Raw genomic sequence first — 16,907 nt, 5'->3', positions numbered from 1 at the left:
ATCCTTCATAAATCCATCCGCCGACACGTCAACTCCCAGGTATCTGAAAACATTTGCTTCTTCCATACTCCTCCTCCCCAATTTAATATCCAATTTTTCTTTATCTAAATCATTTGATACCCTCATCACCTTACTCTTTTCTATGTTCACTTTCAACTTTCTACCTTTACACACACTCCCAAACTCATCCACTAACCTTTGCAATTTTTCTTTAGAATCTACCATAAGCACAGTATCATCAGCAAAAAGCAACTGTGTCAATTCCCATTTTGTATTTGATTCCCCATGATTTAATCCCACCCCTCTCCCAAACACCCTAGCATTTACTTCTTTTACAACCCCATCTATAAATAAATTAAACAACCATGGTGACATTACACATCCCTGTCTAAGACCTACTTTTACCGGGAAGTAGTCTCCCTCTCTTCTACACACCCTAACCTGAGCCTCACTATCCATTTAGTAACTTACCACCTATTCCATATACAGTGGACCCCCGGTTAACGAACTTTTTTCATTCCAGTAGTATGTTCAGGTGCCAGTACTGACCGAATTTTTTCCCATAAGGAATATTGTGAAGTAGATTAGTCCATTTCAGACCCCCAAACATACACGTACAAACGCACTTACATAAATACACTTACATAATTGGTCGCATTTGGAGGTGATCGTTAAGCGGGGGTCCACTGTACTTGCAACATCTGCCACATTGCTCTACTATCCACTCTATCATATGCCTTTTCTAAATCCATAAATGCAATAAAAACTTCCCTACCTCTATCTAAATACTGTTCACATATATGTTTCAATGTAAACACTTGATCTACACATCCCCTACCCACTCTGAAACCTCTTTGTTCATCCGCAATCCTACATTCTGTCTTAACTCTAATTCTTTCAATTATAACCCTACCGTACACTTTTCCTGGCATACTCAGTAAACGTATTCCTCTATAATTTTTACAATCTCTTTTGTCCCCCTTCCCTTTATATAAAGGGACTATACATACTCTCTGCCAATCCCTAGGTACCTTCCCCTCTTTCATATATTTATTAAACAAAAGTACCAACCACTCCAACACTATATCCCCCCCAGCTTTTAACATTTCTGTCATGATCCCATCAGTTCCAGCTGCTTTACCCCCTTTCATTCTATGTAATGCCTCACATACCTCCCCCACACTTACATTCTGCTCTTCTTCACTCCTGGAAGATGGTATACCTCCCTGGCCAGTGCATGAAATTACTGCCTCCCTTTCTTCCTCAACATTTAAAAGTTCCTCAAAATATTCTCGCCATCTACCTAATACCTCCATCTCCCCATCTAACTCCCCTACTCTGTTTTTAACTGACAAATCCATACATTTCCTAGGCTTTCTTAACTTGTTTAACTCGCTCCAAAATGTTTTCTTATTTTCATTAAAATTTCTTGACAGTGCCTCTCCCATTCTATCATCTGCTCTCCTTTTGCACTCTCTCGCCAATCTCTTCACCTTTCTTTTACTCTCCATATACTCTGCTCTTCTTATAACACTTCTGCTTTGTAAAAACCTCTCATAAGCTAACTTTTTCTCTTTTATCACACCCTTTACTTCATCATTCCACCAATCACTCCTCTTTCCTCCTGCCCCCACCCTCCTATAACCACAGACTTCTGCCCCACATTCTAATACTGCATTTTTAAAACTCCTCCAACCCTCTTCAACCCCCCCACTACTCATCTTTGCACTAGCCCACCTTTCTGCCAATAGTCGCTTATATCTCACCCGAACTTCCTCCTCCCTTAGTTTATACACTTTCACTTCCCTCCTACTTGTTATTTGCTTAATACTGGAATGTTTTCATTTGTAAATATCATAATGCAACCTTTGTGAAAAATGTTTTATTTGGTTGGATGTGTCAAGTTTGTCATCTGGGTCATTTTATTTGGGGTTCTATCTATTGTCAGTGATGGGGTTACATTGCTTATGGTCTTCTCTTAAAAAAAAAAAAAGATGAAACATTATAATTTAAGGAATATATTATGCTCAATTTGTTAAAAAGTTTAATTTTTTGTTTAGTCCCATTATGTTGGGTGGAACAATTTACAACTTTTTTTTTTTAATAAATCAGCCATCTCCCACCGAAGCAGGGAGACCCAAAAAGAAAGAAAATCCCCAAAAAGAAAATACTGTACTTTCATCATCATTCAGCACTTTCACCACACTCACACATAATCACTGTTTTTGCAGAGGTGCTCAGAATACAACAGTTTTGAAGTATATACATATAAAGATACACAAAATATCCCTCCAAACTGCCAATATCCCAATCCCCTCCTTTAAAGTGCAAGCATTGTACTTCCCATTTCCAGGACTCAAGTCCGGCTATATAAAAATAACCAGTTTCCCTGAATCCCTTCACTAAATATTACCCTGCTCACACTCCAACAGCTCGTCAGGTCCCAAGTACCATTCGTCTCCAATCACTCCTATCTAACACGTTCATGCACGCTTGCTGGAAGTCCAAGCCCCTCGCCCACAAAACCTCCTTTACCCGCTCCCTCCAACCTTTTCGAGGACGACCCCTACCCCGCCTTCCTTCCCCTACAGATTTATAAGCTCTCCATGTCATTCTACTTTGATCTATTCTCTCTAAATGACCAAACCACCTCAACAACCCCTCTTCTGCCCTCTGACTAATACTTTTATTAACTCCACACCTTCTCCTAATTTCCACACTCCGAATTTTCTGCATAATATTTACACCACACATTGCCCTTAGACAGGACATCTCCACTGTCTCCAACCATCTCCTCGCTACAGCATTTACAACCCAAGCTTCACACCCATATAAGAGTGTTGGTACCACTGTATACTTTCATACATTCTTCTTTGCCTCCATAGATAATGTTTTTTTTTCTCTACATATACCTCAACACACCACTCGCCTTTTTTCCTTCAGTTCTATGATTAACCTCATCCTTCATAAATCCATCCGCTGACATGTGAACTCCCAAATATCTGAAAACATTCACTTCTTCCATACTCCTCCTCCTCTAATTTGATATCCATTTTTTCTTTATCTAAATCATTTGATACCCTCATCACCTTACTCTTTTCTATGTTCACTTTCAACTTTCCACTTTAACACACTCCCAAGCTCGTCCGCTAACCTTTGCAATTTTTCTTTAGAATCTCCCATAAGCACAGTATCATCAGCAAAAAGTAACTGTGCCAATTCCCATTTTGTATTTGATTCCCCATAATTTAATCCCACCCCTCTCCCGAACACCCTAGCATTTACTTCTTTTACAACCCCATCTATAAATATATTAAACAACCATGGTGACATTACACATCCCTGTCTAAGACCTACTTTTACTGGGAATTAGTCTTCCTCTCTTCTACACACCCTAACCTGAGCCTCACTATCCTCAGAAAAACTCTTTACAGCATTTAGTAACTTATTACCTATTCCATATACAGTGGACCCCCGGTTAACGATATTTTTTCATTCCAGAAGTATGTTCAGGTGCCAGTACTGACCGAATTTGTTCCCATAAGAAATATTGTGAAGTAGATTAGTCCATTTCAGACCCCCAAACATACACGTACAAACGCACTTACATAAATACACTTACATAATTGGTCACATTCGGAGGTAATCGTTATGCGGGGGTCCACTGTACTTGCAACATCTGCCACAATGCTTCCTTATCCACTATATCATATGCCTTTTCTAAATCCATAAATGCAATGAAAACTTCCCTACCTTTATCTAAATGCTGTTCACACATATGCTTCAATGTAAACACTTGATCTACACATCCCCTACCCACTCTGAAACCTCCTTGCTCATCCGTAATCCTATTTTCTCTTGCGTCTAATTCTTTCAATAATAAACCTACCGTACACTTTTCCTGGTATACTCAGTAAACTAATTCCTCTATAATATTTACAATCTCTTTTGTCCCCCTTCCCTTTATATAAAGGAACTATACATGCTCTCTGCCAATCCCTAGGTACCTTCCCCTCTTTCATACATTTATTAAAAATACCAACCACTCTTAACACTATATTCCCCCCTGCTTTTAACATTTCTGTTATGATCCCATCAGTTCCAGCTGCTTTACCCCCTTTCATTCTATGTAATGCCTCCTGCTCTTCTTCATGCCTAATATTTCTGATATTTCTGTCTGTTGTGGACTATTATCAAATCATGAGCCGTAAAAAAAAAGAGTTTGAAGCCAAGAGTCAGGTCAGGACAATGGAATGTCAGAGACAGTGAAGCTCAGGTCAGGTTAGGTGTGTTCATTAAAATTAGAATATTTGCCAGTGTACTCGGAATGGCAAGCATCAAAAAAAAAAAAAAGAAATGTTTTTTGCTGGGGATGGTGTATATAAGGGGGCAATTTACGAAGTGTCTGTGAAGCCTTGACCAGGTATAGAAATTAAAAAAAAAAAGACTAGCTTGTGAGATAATTATGATCTCAACATTACACAAAAATACATTATTCGTGTCAGCAAGATGAACACATCCATTGTACTCTTTAACCATTTCACTGTCTCTTGTATATATAAATTGTTGCATATTTTTGGTGAACATGCTGTATTAATCAGTTTACATGATGGAGTACCAGTAGGAAAAAATGCGGCATGCTCTGGGTTCTTTCCCATTTATCTTACAGTGAGCATACAGGCAAGTCCATTGTCTTACATGGGAGGTCTACTTAATGCATACAACCTCCCTCCCCTCAGCCGCTTGTTTCCTGCTGCACACCCAGCAACCTCCACCCACACAATTCCCTGATGACCACACACCTTTCCCTACACCATCCCAATCAGCAACCTCCACCCACACAATATGCCCATATAATTTTCCCCACAACCACGTGCCTACACCTACATCATTTTTCAATGGCCACATTTTCCCCATTATCTCTAAACTACACCTTGACCAATTGTACACTCACCCACCCAGTCATTCATTATCCACACAACCACCCACACTGGGCCACCAACACAACTACTTCTTCCACCCACACCACTTCCCCACAAGCCTTCCACTCACACTACTCCCCACAGCTTCAAACCAACACAGCTCCATGCCCACACCTTACCTATACTTTCACTACCCACACATCCTAACATGCTGTCCACACACTTGAGTCATGTAGCTATCCACCACCCTCATTACCACCAACAGCACTCCCACCCACACTGGGTCACTGCTATTACCACCCACACCGTCACCATCACACTGCCTTGTTGCTTCCTGCTTCCACACTTCTTCACTGTCCAGTATCCTCCACTTCCCAACACCAGACTCAGCTCCTGTCCCTACCTCACCACTGCTTGGTCTCTACCTCCCACACCAGCAGGCCCCCAATCCCAACCCCCTTATGCTGAACTCCCCTCACCCCATTTACTGTAACCCCTTCTGCCTAACTACTCCTGTCTACTCCGTAACCCCAAACCCCAACCACTCTAATCCATCTTTTATAACCACTGTACAGTTGCAAAGAGTGGAACAACCAAAAACTGAGGCACTTCCATCTGCTAGCACAGATATGGATATGGGAATTTTGACTGATTCACATCACTACATTCACTTTCAATTACATCATCATTTTTTTTTTTTTTTTTTTTTTTTTAAAATTTTTAAATTTAAATCAGCCGTTTTCCACCAAGGTAGGGTGGCCCAAAAAAGAAAAACTCTCATCATTATTCACTCCATCATTGTCTTGCCAGAGGTATGCTTACACTACAGTTATAAAGCTGCAACATTAACACCCTTCCTTCAGAGTGCCAGCATTGTATTTCCCATCTCCAGGAATCAAGTCTGGCCTGCCGGTTTCCCTGAATCCCTTCATAAATGTTACTTTGCTTATACTCCAACAGCACATCAAGTTCTAAAAATCATTTTTCTCCGTTTGCTCCTATCTAACATGCTCACGCACACCTGCTGGAAGTCCAAGCCCCTCGCACACAAAACCTCCTTTACCCCATCCCTCCAACCTTTCCTAGGCCGACCCCTACCCCGCCTTCCCTCCACTACAGATTTATACACTCTCAAAGTCATTCTGTTTCATTCTACCCTCTCTACATGTCCAAACCATCTCAGTAACCCCTCCTCAGCCCTCTGGATAATAGGTTTGGTAATCCAACACCTCCTCCTAGTCTCCAAACTACAGATTCTCTACATTATATTCACACCACACATTGCCCTCAGACATGATATCTCCACTGCCTCCAGCCTTCTCCTTGTTGCAACATTCACAACCCATGCCTCACGCCCATACCTTACACACTGTTTTCAAGAATGTAACTACCATGTTAACTGATGGTCAGCTGTATGTACATCTTAATCATAGGCCCCCTCAGATATGCTGCAAATAAAAGGCATAAAAATTTATTAATATTTAAAAGCACCTATTAAAATCTCGCATTAAGGTTATATCCATTAACTGTCTGTAAATTCTCGTTTCGATTTCACCACCTCAATTCACCCACTCCATAAAATGCAGGTTAATGAACTGGTATAATTTATTTGTAATTGACCAACCCATCATTGCAACATGTCTCATTGTACTTGTGATTGTAATGGATTACAGTGGTACCTCGAGTTATGAACTTAATTCGTTCCAGAAGGCTGTTCGAGTGCCGATACCAAACAAATTTGTTCCCATAAGGAATAATGTAAATTAGATTAGTCCATTTCAGACCCCGTGTCTCATTGTACTTGTGATTGTAATGGATTACAGTGGTACCTTGAGTTACGAACTTAATTTGTTCCAGAAGGCTGTTCGAGTGCTGATACCAAACGAATTTGTTCCCATAAGGAATAATATAAATTAGATTAGTTTGTTTCAGACCCCCAAAAATACACTTACAAAAGCACTTACCAAAGTACACTTACATAATTGTTCAAGTTGGGAGCTGTTTGAAACTCGAGGTACTGCTGTACTTCAGTTGTACTTATACTCAACAATTTATAACAGGTCTAAATTTAATGAGTATGTAAGCTTTATGATTAATTTGTCCAACTGATCCTTCAGTTGTATTAAATTACGTATATCCATATTATAATAAAATTAAAATAAAAACTATTGATTTGAATGTACAGTGGACCCTCGCCTAATGAACGCATCGCATAACGTTAAATCCGCCTAGCGATACATTTTAACGCAAAAATTTTGCCTCGGCTAGCGCTAAAAAACTCACCCAACGCGATTCGTTCCATTCGAGACGCGTCCACATGTGGCCTGAGCCCAGTGTTTACAAGCTAGCCAAGAAAGCTTCTAGTGCCAACCCTGCGATAAAAAGGGTGAGAATTAGTATGGAAATTAAGAAAGATTTTGAAGGGTTTGGGGCTAACCCTGAGATGCCTATGCCAGTTGTGGAATCCATTGTGCTTACTTCAAAGATTAAGGAAATGTGTGCAAAGTGGGTTGAACTGCAAACCTTTATGGATGAAAATCACCCTAACACAGCTATTGCAAGCCGTGCTGGTGACTATTACAATGACAATGTTATGGCCCATTTTAGACAAATCTTAAAGGAACTGGAGGTACAGAGCTCTGTGGACAGATATGTTGTGCGACAGAGGTCTAGTGACTCAAGCTGGTCCTAGTGGCATTAAAAGAAGGGAAGTAACCCCGGAAAAGAACTTGACACCTTAAGTCCTAATGGAAGGGGATTCCCCTTCTAAACATTAACACCATCCACACTCTCCCCTCCTTCCATCCCATCACTCATCACCAGATCTTCAATAAAGGTAAGTGTCATGTAATTGTACATGTCTTCTTCAGTTTGTGTGTATTAAAATTAATATTTCATGTGGTAAATTTTTTTTTTCATACTTTGGGGTGTCAGGAACGGATTAATTTGATTTCCATTATTTCTTATGGGGAAAATTAATTCGGATAACGATAATTTTGCCTTACATTGAGCTCTCAGGAACGGATTAATATCATTAGGCGAGGGTCCACTGTATAATTATTGTAACTTCTTGCTATGACTCATAAAAAATAATTTTTTATTTTACTTTTATACTTTAATGTTAAATCAGAGAATATTAAATCAAAATTTTACTTTGTCAGTTGGATTATTACACCTCGGTATTTATTATATATATATTTTTGCAGTTTCAATAATGATTGCTTCCCAAGAATTTCCTCAAGAGGTAACATGACTGTGCAGGCCTACATAAAATGTTAAATGTTTTATACAGTACTAGAAGTACATATATTCCTGAACATTATTCCCTGAAGTTGACTTATTCCAAGAATGATATACTACAGGTGTTTATTATTGAAAGAATTGGGAAATTTTTAACCTTTTTAACCCTCTAAGGATGGGTCCTGTTGTTCTGTGGCTTTGAAGCCCGGGTCAGTCCGCTAGTTCTATGTCATGAGCTCAGCTCACTCAAATAAGCTGTGAGTGGTAAATTTGGGCCTAGATTTGAGAGAATGGGTCTGTGGTAAGTGTGTATTATACAAAAAAATCCTGCAGCAGGCAGTGTGTAATGGAGGTAAAAAACTGCAACAGTTTTTGGTTTAAAGCAGTGATTTAGAGGTATATATTTGTATGTTTTTTATAGTTGCATTCTCGGTTTCTTGGTTTCAGTTGATAGAATGGAAGATATGTTACAGAAACAGAGATGATTTTGATTGGTTTTGGGACCGAAAGAAGCTTGAAATTGAGTTCGAATTAGTAGAAACGTTTGATTTTTGCCAATATTATAATACGTGTCCATCTGACCAGTCTAATACACTTTTAGGAATGCACTAACATTATTTATACAATTATTACAATAATGAACTAGTCTGCATAACAGTAAATTTTATATTTTTTTGTGAATAAAAAGTCTAAATGGAATTCATGTGTAATATTGGAGAGACCTGGGAATATAACTGATGAACATAGAAAATGTTATTTTGGTGCCAGGAATTATTATTATTTTTTTATTATCACACTGGCCGATTCCCACCAAGGCAGGGTGGCCCGAAAAAGAAAAACTTTCACCATCATTCACTCCATCACTGTCTTGCCAGAAGGGTGCTTTACACTACAGTTTTTAAACTGCAACATTAACACCCCTCCTTCAGAGTGCAGGCACTGTACTTCCCATCTCCAGGACTCAAGTCCAGCCTGCCGGTTTCCCTGAACCCCTTCATAAATGTTACTTTGCTCACACTCCAACAGCACGTCAAGTATTAAAAACCATTTGTCTCCATTCACTCCTATCAAACATGCTCACGCATGCCTGCTGGAAGTCCAAGCCCCTCGCACACAAAACCTCCTTTACCCCCTCCCTCCAACCTTTCCTAGGCCGACCCCTACCCCGCCTTCCTTCCACTACAGACTGATACACTCTTGAAGTTATTCTGTTTCGCTCCATTCTCTCCACATGTCCGAACCACCTCAACAACCCTTCCTCAGCCCTCTGGACAACAGTTTTGGTAATCCCGCACCTCCTTCTAACTTCCAAACTACGAATTCTCTGCATTATATTCACACCACACATTGCTCTCAGACATGACATCTCCACTGCCTCCAGCCTTCTCCTCACTGCAACATTCATTACCCATGCTTCACACCCATATAGGGGCTCTGGTGGCCTGGTGGTTAACGCTCTCGCTTCACACGGCGAGGGCCTGGGTTCGATTCCCAGCCAGAGTAGAAACATTGGGCGTGTTTCTTTCCACCTGTTGTCTATGTTCCCCATCAGTAAAATGGGTACCTGGGTGTTAGTCGACTGGTGTGGGTCGCATCCAGGGACACTGACCTAAATTGCCCGAGATGCTCAGCATAACAAGTGGCTTTCTATCTAGTAGTATGTCATTGTTGTCAGCTAGGACTGTATACCATGTACATGTACTTGTAGTAAATAAAGATTATTATATAAGAGCGTTGGTAAAACTATACTCTCATACATTCCCCTCTTTGCCTCCAAGGACAAAGTTCTTTGTCTCCACAGACTCCTAAGTGCACCACTCACCCTTTTCCCCTCATCAATTCTATGATTCACCTCATCTTTCATAGACCCATCCGCTGACACGTCCACTCCCAAATATCTGAATACATTCACCTCCTCCATACTCTCTCCCTCCAATCTGATATCCAATCTTTCATCACCTAATCTTTTTGTTATCCTCATAACCTTACTCTTTCCCGTATTCACTTTCAATTTTCTTCTTTTGCACACCCTACCAAATTCATCCACCAATCTCTGTAACTTCTCTTCAGAATCTGCCAGGAATGTCAGCACTATTTATTCTGGACCCTATTTTGAAATTGGTATTTCTTGAATTTTTTGGTGAAATTAGCCTAATTACCAAATTCTGATGACTTTACTGAGTAGTGGAAATAGCTGAATGGGCAGTTTCTTGTACTCAGTCAATAGAGTGGAAGGCATACTAGCGATATAGCTAAGAATTTGGGGACTGTAATATAATTGGCCTAAACTCTGACTCAAAGTGGGCAAAATCGCTAATGTGTAAATATCGCTGACACAGCAAAATTCACAAAAACCTAATTTCGTCAGTTTTTTTCCATCAAATTTGGTACTTTTTGTTTTTTTACCTTCAGAAAAAGATTCTTTACCATTTCATAAGAAGAAGCTTTTTTTTTTTTTTTTAAATTTTCTGTTTAACCTTAAGATTTTGATTTTTTATTCACATAATGAATTTTTATTCACACCAAAAAATAGAAGATTTACTGTTATGCAATACTGTAATAATTGTATAAATATCATCACCATATTTGTGAATGTATATTAGACCCACCAGCCGACGTGTATTAGACGTGTGAGGTCGTTTGTTTACTCTTGAATATCGGCAAAAATTTAACATTTCTGCTACTTTGAGCTCAGTTTCAAGCCATTTCCAGTGCGAAAACCAATCAAAATCATGTCTATTTCTGTAATATGTCTTCCATTCTATCAAATGAGACCAAGAAATCGCAAATACAACTATAAAAAACATACGAAAAAACACTGCAAAGTTGCTGTTTTAATCGAAAAATCATGATTTCATTTTTTTTCTCTCATTATACACAGTGTGCTGCAGGATCTGTTTTATGTGGTGCACACATACCACATAGATGTATTCTCTCATATCTAGGCCCAAATGTACCACTCACAGTTTATCAGAGTGAGCTGAGCAAGTTTGAGAATGAGGGTCCTGACCCTCAGAGGGTTAAAATGACTTACTACATTGTAAATAAAAAAATATTTCAGGTCGTATGGTTATATTCCTCGGTGGTAAGGCTTCTGGCTTCAAGAATGTTCACGATCATGACACATATGATGTTGATGGCACAAGACTCTTCCAGGTAAGCACTATTTAATTATGAACCTGTATCAAAGTTAAAATTTTTGCTCTTCAGTGTTCAGTACTTTTATTTGAGTTTATGAATGATACACCATATAACTTGACACAATATGGGTACAACAGTAATAAAAATGATATAATAATTTTAAGTGCTAAACCTAAAGTATTATTAGTTACTACCAAATGGTATGTAAATCTGACTACTGTAACTTTTGTGTATGGTCTATTGAAAGAAATCTTTTAATTTTATTTTCTATTTTTATCTTTGAGGATCCATATGCATCTGCTGCTTTATTACTTTATTTACTTAATTGTAAGTAAAGCAGAGTATTAAATCATATAAGCTATGTAAACAAAATACAGTGGAACCTCAAATATCGAACTTTCTTCGGTCCAGAAGACTGTTCGAGTTCCTTTACCGAATGAATTTATTCTCATCAGGAATATTGTAAATTAGATTAGTCTATTTCAGACCCTCAAAAATACACTTATAAAAGCACTTACAAAAATACACTTACATAATTGGTTGTGTTGGGAGCAGTTCGATTTTTGAGGTTCCACTGTACTATAGCTTGGAAATATGTTTGTTATTATTGGTAATTATACATGCTATAAATGTTTTGGGCAAATGTTTCAGGTGCGTGGAACATGTGACTTTGACACACGTGCTGTCCAGCTGCCAGAGAAGGCTAGCTCACTCAACTCCGATGATGCCTTTGTTCTGGAGACTCCAGGCAAAACTTACCTCTGGATTGGCAAGGTTTGCAAACCTGTTTCTACAATTTTTGTTTCTTATGATTGTTACAAATTAACGTTGTTTAAGAACAGTCAGTATGTGTGAAAGAATCAAAGTAGTTAGAGAAGAGTTGAATTTTGTTTTTGTTGACCTTTGGTTTTGGTGTTTTCCTGTTTTTTGCACCTTTCATTGTTTATTAAGTATGCTGAGCTCAGCTGCAGCCACACCAACTTGAGCACACTAGCATCGTTACTGAGAGCTGACAGTATTATGAATAATGCACCTTGCAGGAGGCACCAGGCTACACATACATTTATCTCTTACTATGAACATGGAAAAGGAAAATTTTTATAATTAATACACATATACATTCTAATCTGTTTTTTCATGGAGTATAATTATTCTCTTGCACTGACTGTTTTTAAGGATGTAGTGCTTGTAAGAGGTGAAGATGGTGATATCCAAGTATTCATGCAATCGTAGACATGAATCAACATATTAATGCAATGACTTATTGTAATGAAACACAGCAAAACAAATTTAAGACAATTCTTCAACCAGTACTGATTTAGAATAATGATTTGTGGATAGATATTATTATGATGGTTTTATTGTATTTAAATGGTGTATGTTTTGACTATGTAGGGAGCAAGTGAAGAGGAGAAGAGCATGGGTGAGAAGGTAGCAGAGCTGGTGTCTCCGGGCCATGAACTGGAGGTATGCACATCAATGTTTGTCATATTCATCACCTTTGTAGTAAATTTTTGGTAAAACCTAAAATTTCAGGAAAATCTTATATTCAAAGTACCTTATCTTCAGCAGGGAATATAAGTTATTTGATACCTTACAAGAAGAAGAATTACAAAACAAAATTAATGTTTCAATGCTCTCTTCCTTTTTCATTAATTTCTGGTTTCATATTTTTAAGCTTTTAATTTAACATGTTCTGTACAGTTAAAATTTGTGAATCTAAGAGGTTAAGTTATATCAGTGCACTTTTAAACATAATGAATTTTCACAAAATATGACAAATACAGTAGAAAGTAATTTTCTTCTTGTCTCAAATGATGGGAAAATATGTCTTGAGATTAGAGTCTAGAACATTACCTTTCATTTAATGTCTCAAGGAATGATAATGCTGCACCCATGCTCTATATTATTATGGTTTAAACAAGGTGGTCGCTGAAGGAGAAGAGAGTGATGACTTCTGGGCTGGTCTCGGTGGCAAGGGTGAATACCAAACTGTTCGTGATCTGGACAAACCTCTGCTGTACCCCAGACTCTTCCACTGTACTATCTCTCCTGCTGGCTGCCTCAGAGTCAATGAGGTGTCCTACTTCTCCCAGGAGGTGAGTAGATATCACCAAAATATTTTTTAGTTTGATACCTGCCTTTATGTACAGTATGTATATTAATATGTCAGCAGAATCTACTTTAAATAAGGCACCACAATAGGCTACAGTGAATCAGATAATACTGTTTAAAAGGGGTATTATGAATTACAAAAAACTCATCATAGTAGAGCATAATCTGTGCTTATATCAGCTACTGCGAAAAAAGTTGTAGGACAAGCCAAGTATCATAAGTACATACATTAACTTTCTGTCACTTTATCCCTACAGGACCTGAATGAGGATGACGTTATGGTTTTGGACTCTGGTGATGAAATATACGTTTGGGTAGGACAAGGCTCTGATGACCAGGAAAAAGAGAAAGCCTTCGCTATGGCAGAGGTAAGATAGGTTCTTTTATGTCTCTCTTTATCGGTTTCTGATTACCTCTTGTAATTGTCATAGTGCAGTGTAATTAGACATACTTCCATTACAGAAATTATACATCAGTATACACAGATTAAACTGAACAAATACAACTACTCTGTATCCTTGTGAGATGTAAAGCCATAAAATAGAATCCAAATTATGTACACCCTCAATATGTTTACAGTAGGCCTACAACTTATAATGTTAATTTAGGAATTTTTTTGTAAGTTGAATATTTAAGAACATAAGAACATAAGAACGAAGGAACACTGCAGAAGGCCTACTGGCCCATGCGAGGCAGGTCCAAGTCTCCTACCGGCTTAAGCCAATGCACCCAACCTAGTCAGGTCAGGTCACATTGACTTAAGGGAGGAACACGGCAACCGACCTGGTAGCACAAGCTATCAGGTCTAATTCACACCCACCCACATCTACTCATGTATTTATCCAACCTATTTTTAAAGCTACACAACGTTCTGGCATCTATAACGGTACTTGGGAGTTTGTTCCACTCATCCACAACTCTATTACCAAACCAGTACTTTCCTATATCCTTCCTGAATCTGAATTTTTCCAACTTAAAACCATTGCTGCGAGTCCTGTCTAGGCTAGATATTTTCAGCACACTATTTACATCCCCTTTATTTATTCCTGTCTTCCATTTATACACCTCAATCATATCCCCCCTAATTCTACGTCTTTCTAGAGAGTGCAGTTTCAGGGCCCTTAGTCTATCCTCATAGGGAAGGTTTCTGATACATGGGATCAACTTTGTCATCCTCCTTTGTACATTTTCCAGAGAATTTATATCCATTCTGTAATACGGTGACCAAAACTGTGCAGCATAATCTAAATGAGGCCTAACCAAGGATGTATAGAGTTGAAGAACAACCTGAGGACTCCTATTATTTATACTTCTTGATATGAAGCCAAGGATTCTATTAGCTTTATTGCGAACACTTATGCACTGTTGTCTTGGTTTCAGATTACTGCTAACCAGAACTCCTAAATCTTTTTCGCAATCCGTAATATTAAGATCTACATTATTTAGTTTATATGTGGCATGGTTATTGTCCTGTCCAACATTTAGAACTTTGCATTTGTCTATATTAAACTGCATCTGGCACTTCTCCGACCACTGCATCAGCCTATTCAAATCTTCCTGGAGTGCTCGAATGTCCTCGTCAGAATGAATTCGACGGCCTATTTTGGTGTCATCGGCAAACTTGCCGATGTCGCTCTTTATGCCCTCATCTATGTCGTTTATGTAGATTGTGAACAGCAGGGGGCCCAACACTGACCCCTGTGGAACACCGCTCGTGACACTTCCCCACTCTGATTTCTCCCCATTTATGCAAACTCTCTGCTGCCTATTTGTCAACCATGCCTCTATCCAGGAAAAAATTTCTCCTCCTATTCCATGTGCTTTAATTTTCCTCAATAGTCTCTGATGTGGGACCCTGTCAAAAGCCTTACTGAAGTCCATATACACAATATCATATTCATTACCATGATCTACCTCTTCAAATACCTTAGTGAAAAAAGTTAATAAATTCGTAAGGCAGGAACGCCCCTTTGTAAAACCATGCTGAGATTCGTTGATTAGCTTTTCAAGGTGGCTACGAACTGCCTCGGCAATTATTGATTCCATAAATTTTCCCACTATGGAGGTTAGGCTTATTGGTCTATAGTTCGAAGCTAAGGACCTGTCACCTGTTTTGAAAATAGTTATCACATTTGCCATTTTCCACTTATCTGGCACCATGCCAGTTTGTAGTGATATGTTGAAAAGATTAGCCAAAGGTGTGCTAAGCTCCTCTTTACATTCCTTTAGAACCCTTGCATACAGTTCATCAGGGCCTGGGGATTTGTTAGGTTTTAATTTATCTATTTGTCTAAGGACCATGTCACTTGTGACCCTAATAGTGCACAGTTTATTATCGTCCTGTTCTACATAATTTATCATTACTGGAATATCGCTGGTATCCTCCTGTGTAAAAACTGAGAGGAAGTATGTGTTAAAAATTCTACACATTTCCTTATCACTGTCAGTGAGCTGACCCGAGGAACTTTTGAGTGGGCCTATCTTGTCCCTGATCTTACTTCTGTATACCTGAAAGAATCCTTTTGGGTTAGTCTTCGATTCTCTTGCAACTTTAACCTCATAATCTCTTTTTGCTTTTCTAATTCCCTTTTTTATTTCTCTCTTTAACTGAATATATCGATTTCTCAATTGCCCCTCTCCTCTTTTGATTTGCCTATATATGCCTCTCTTTTGACCAGTCAGATATTTTAATCTATTGTTCATCCATTTAGGATCATTTTTGTTTGATCTGATTTCCCTATTTGGAACATAATTTGACTGAGCAGCTAGAACTATGCCCTGGAAAGCATCATATCGGCAACCATCACCACCTACCTGACCCTTAGTCAGGTCATTCCAGTTCAGCCCACCTAAGTAATTTTTCAGTCCTATGAAATCAGCCAAGCGAAAGTCAGGGACGGAGACTTGATTGCCATTATTAGGGGAATTCCATGATATATTAAAACTGAGTGATTTGTGATCACTTTCCCCAAGCTCGTCATTAACCTCAAGATTATTAATTAGTGTTTCCCTACTGGCAAGAACCAAGTCAAGGAGGTTATTTCCCCTAGTTGGCTCTGTCACAAACTGTTTTAAAAAACAATCCTGGATCGTATCAAGAAAGTCACCTGACTCTAAATTTCCTGTCAAATTGCTCCAGTCAATCTGTCTATAGTTGAAATCTCCCATTAGCACAACATTTTTGTATGTAGATGCCTTACGAATTTCGTCCCATAGAAGTTTACTGCACTCCCTATCAAGATTTGGGGCCCTGTAAATCACACCCAAAATTAGTTTTTCTCGGCCCTCGAGAAGCTGTAACCAAACAGATTCAGTGGCTGACGCTTCTAATTTAATATCTTGTCTAACACAACAATTTAAATTGTCTCTGACATACATCGCTACTCCACCACCTTTCCTGTTGACCCTGTCAGTGTGGAATAATTTATAGCCTTGTATGTGACATTCAGAGGGCATCTCTCTATCTTTCAGATTGAGCCAGGTCTCTGT

General features: G+C 38.7%; 1 protein-coding gene across 5 annotated transcripts in view; it reads left to right on the top strand.

Moving 5' to 3' along the window:
* Positions 1–16,907, top strand: part of Gel (Gelsolin) — a 534,558-nt gene that overhangs the window by 458,607 nt on the left and 59,044 nt on the right. For all 5 annotated transcript variants that reach the window (XR_008407326.2, XM_053779357.2, XM_053779356.2 and 2 more), the window contains exons 14-18: positions 11,224–11,318; positions 11,955–12,077; positions 12,699–12,770; positions 13,229–13,402; positions 13,676–13,786. Coding sequence is in view for 4 of the 5 variants with exons in the window: in XM_053779357.2 (XP_053635332.1) it covers positions 11,224–11,318; positions 11,955–12,077; positions 12,699–12,770; positions 13,229–13,402; positions 13,676–13,786 (575 nt within the window). In the remaining variant the exon portion in view is untranslated. The remainder of the gene's footprint in view (positions 1–11,223; positions 11,319–11,954; positions 12,078–12,698; positions 12,771–13,228; positions 13,403–13,675; positions 13,787–16,907) is intronic.

Source organism: Cherax quadricarinatus, chromosome 29 (genome assembly GCF_038502225.1).
Source record: "Cherax quadricarinatus isolate ZL_2023a chromosome 29, ASM3850222v1, whole genome shotgun sequence".
NCBI lineage: Eukaryota > Metazoa > Arthropoda > Malacostraca > Decapoda > Parastacidae > Cherax > Cherax quadricarinatus.
This window is presented reverse-complemented; position numbering and strand designations above follow the sequence as displayed.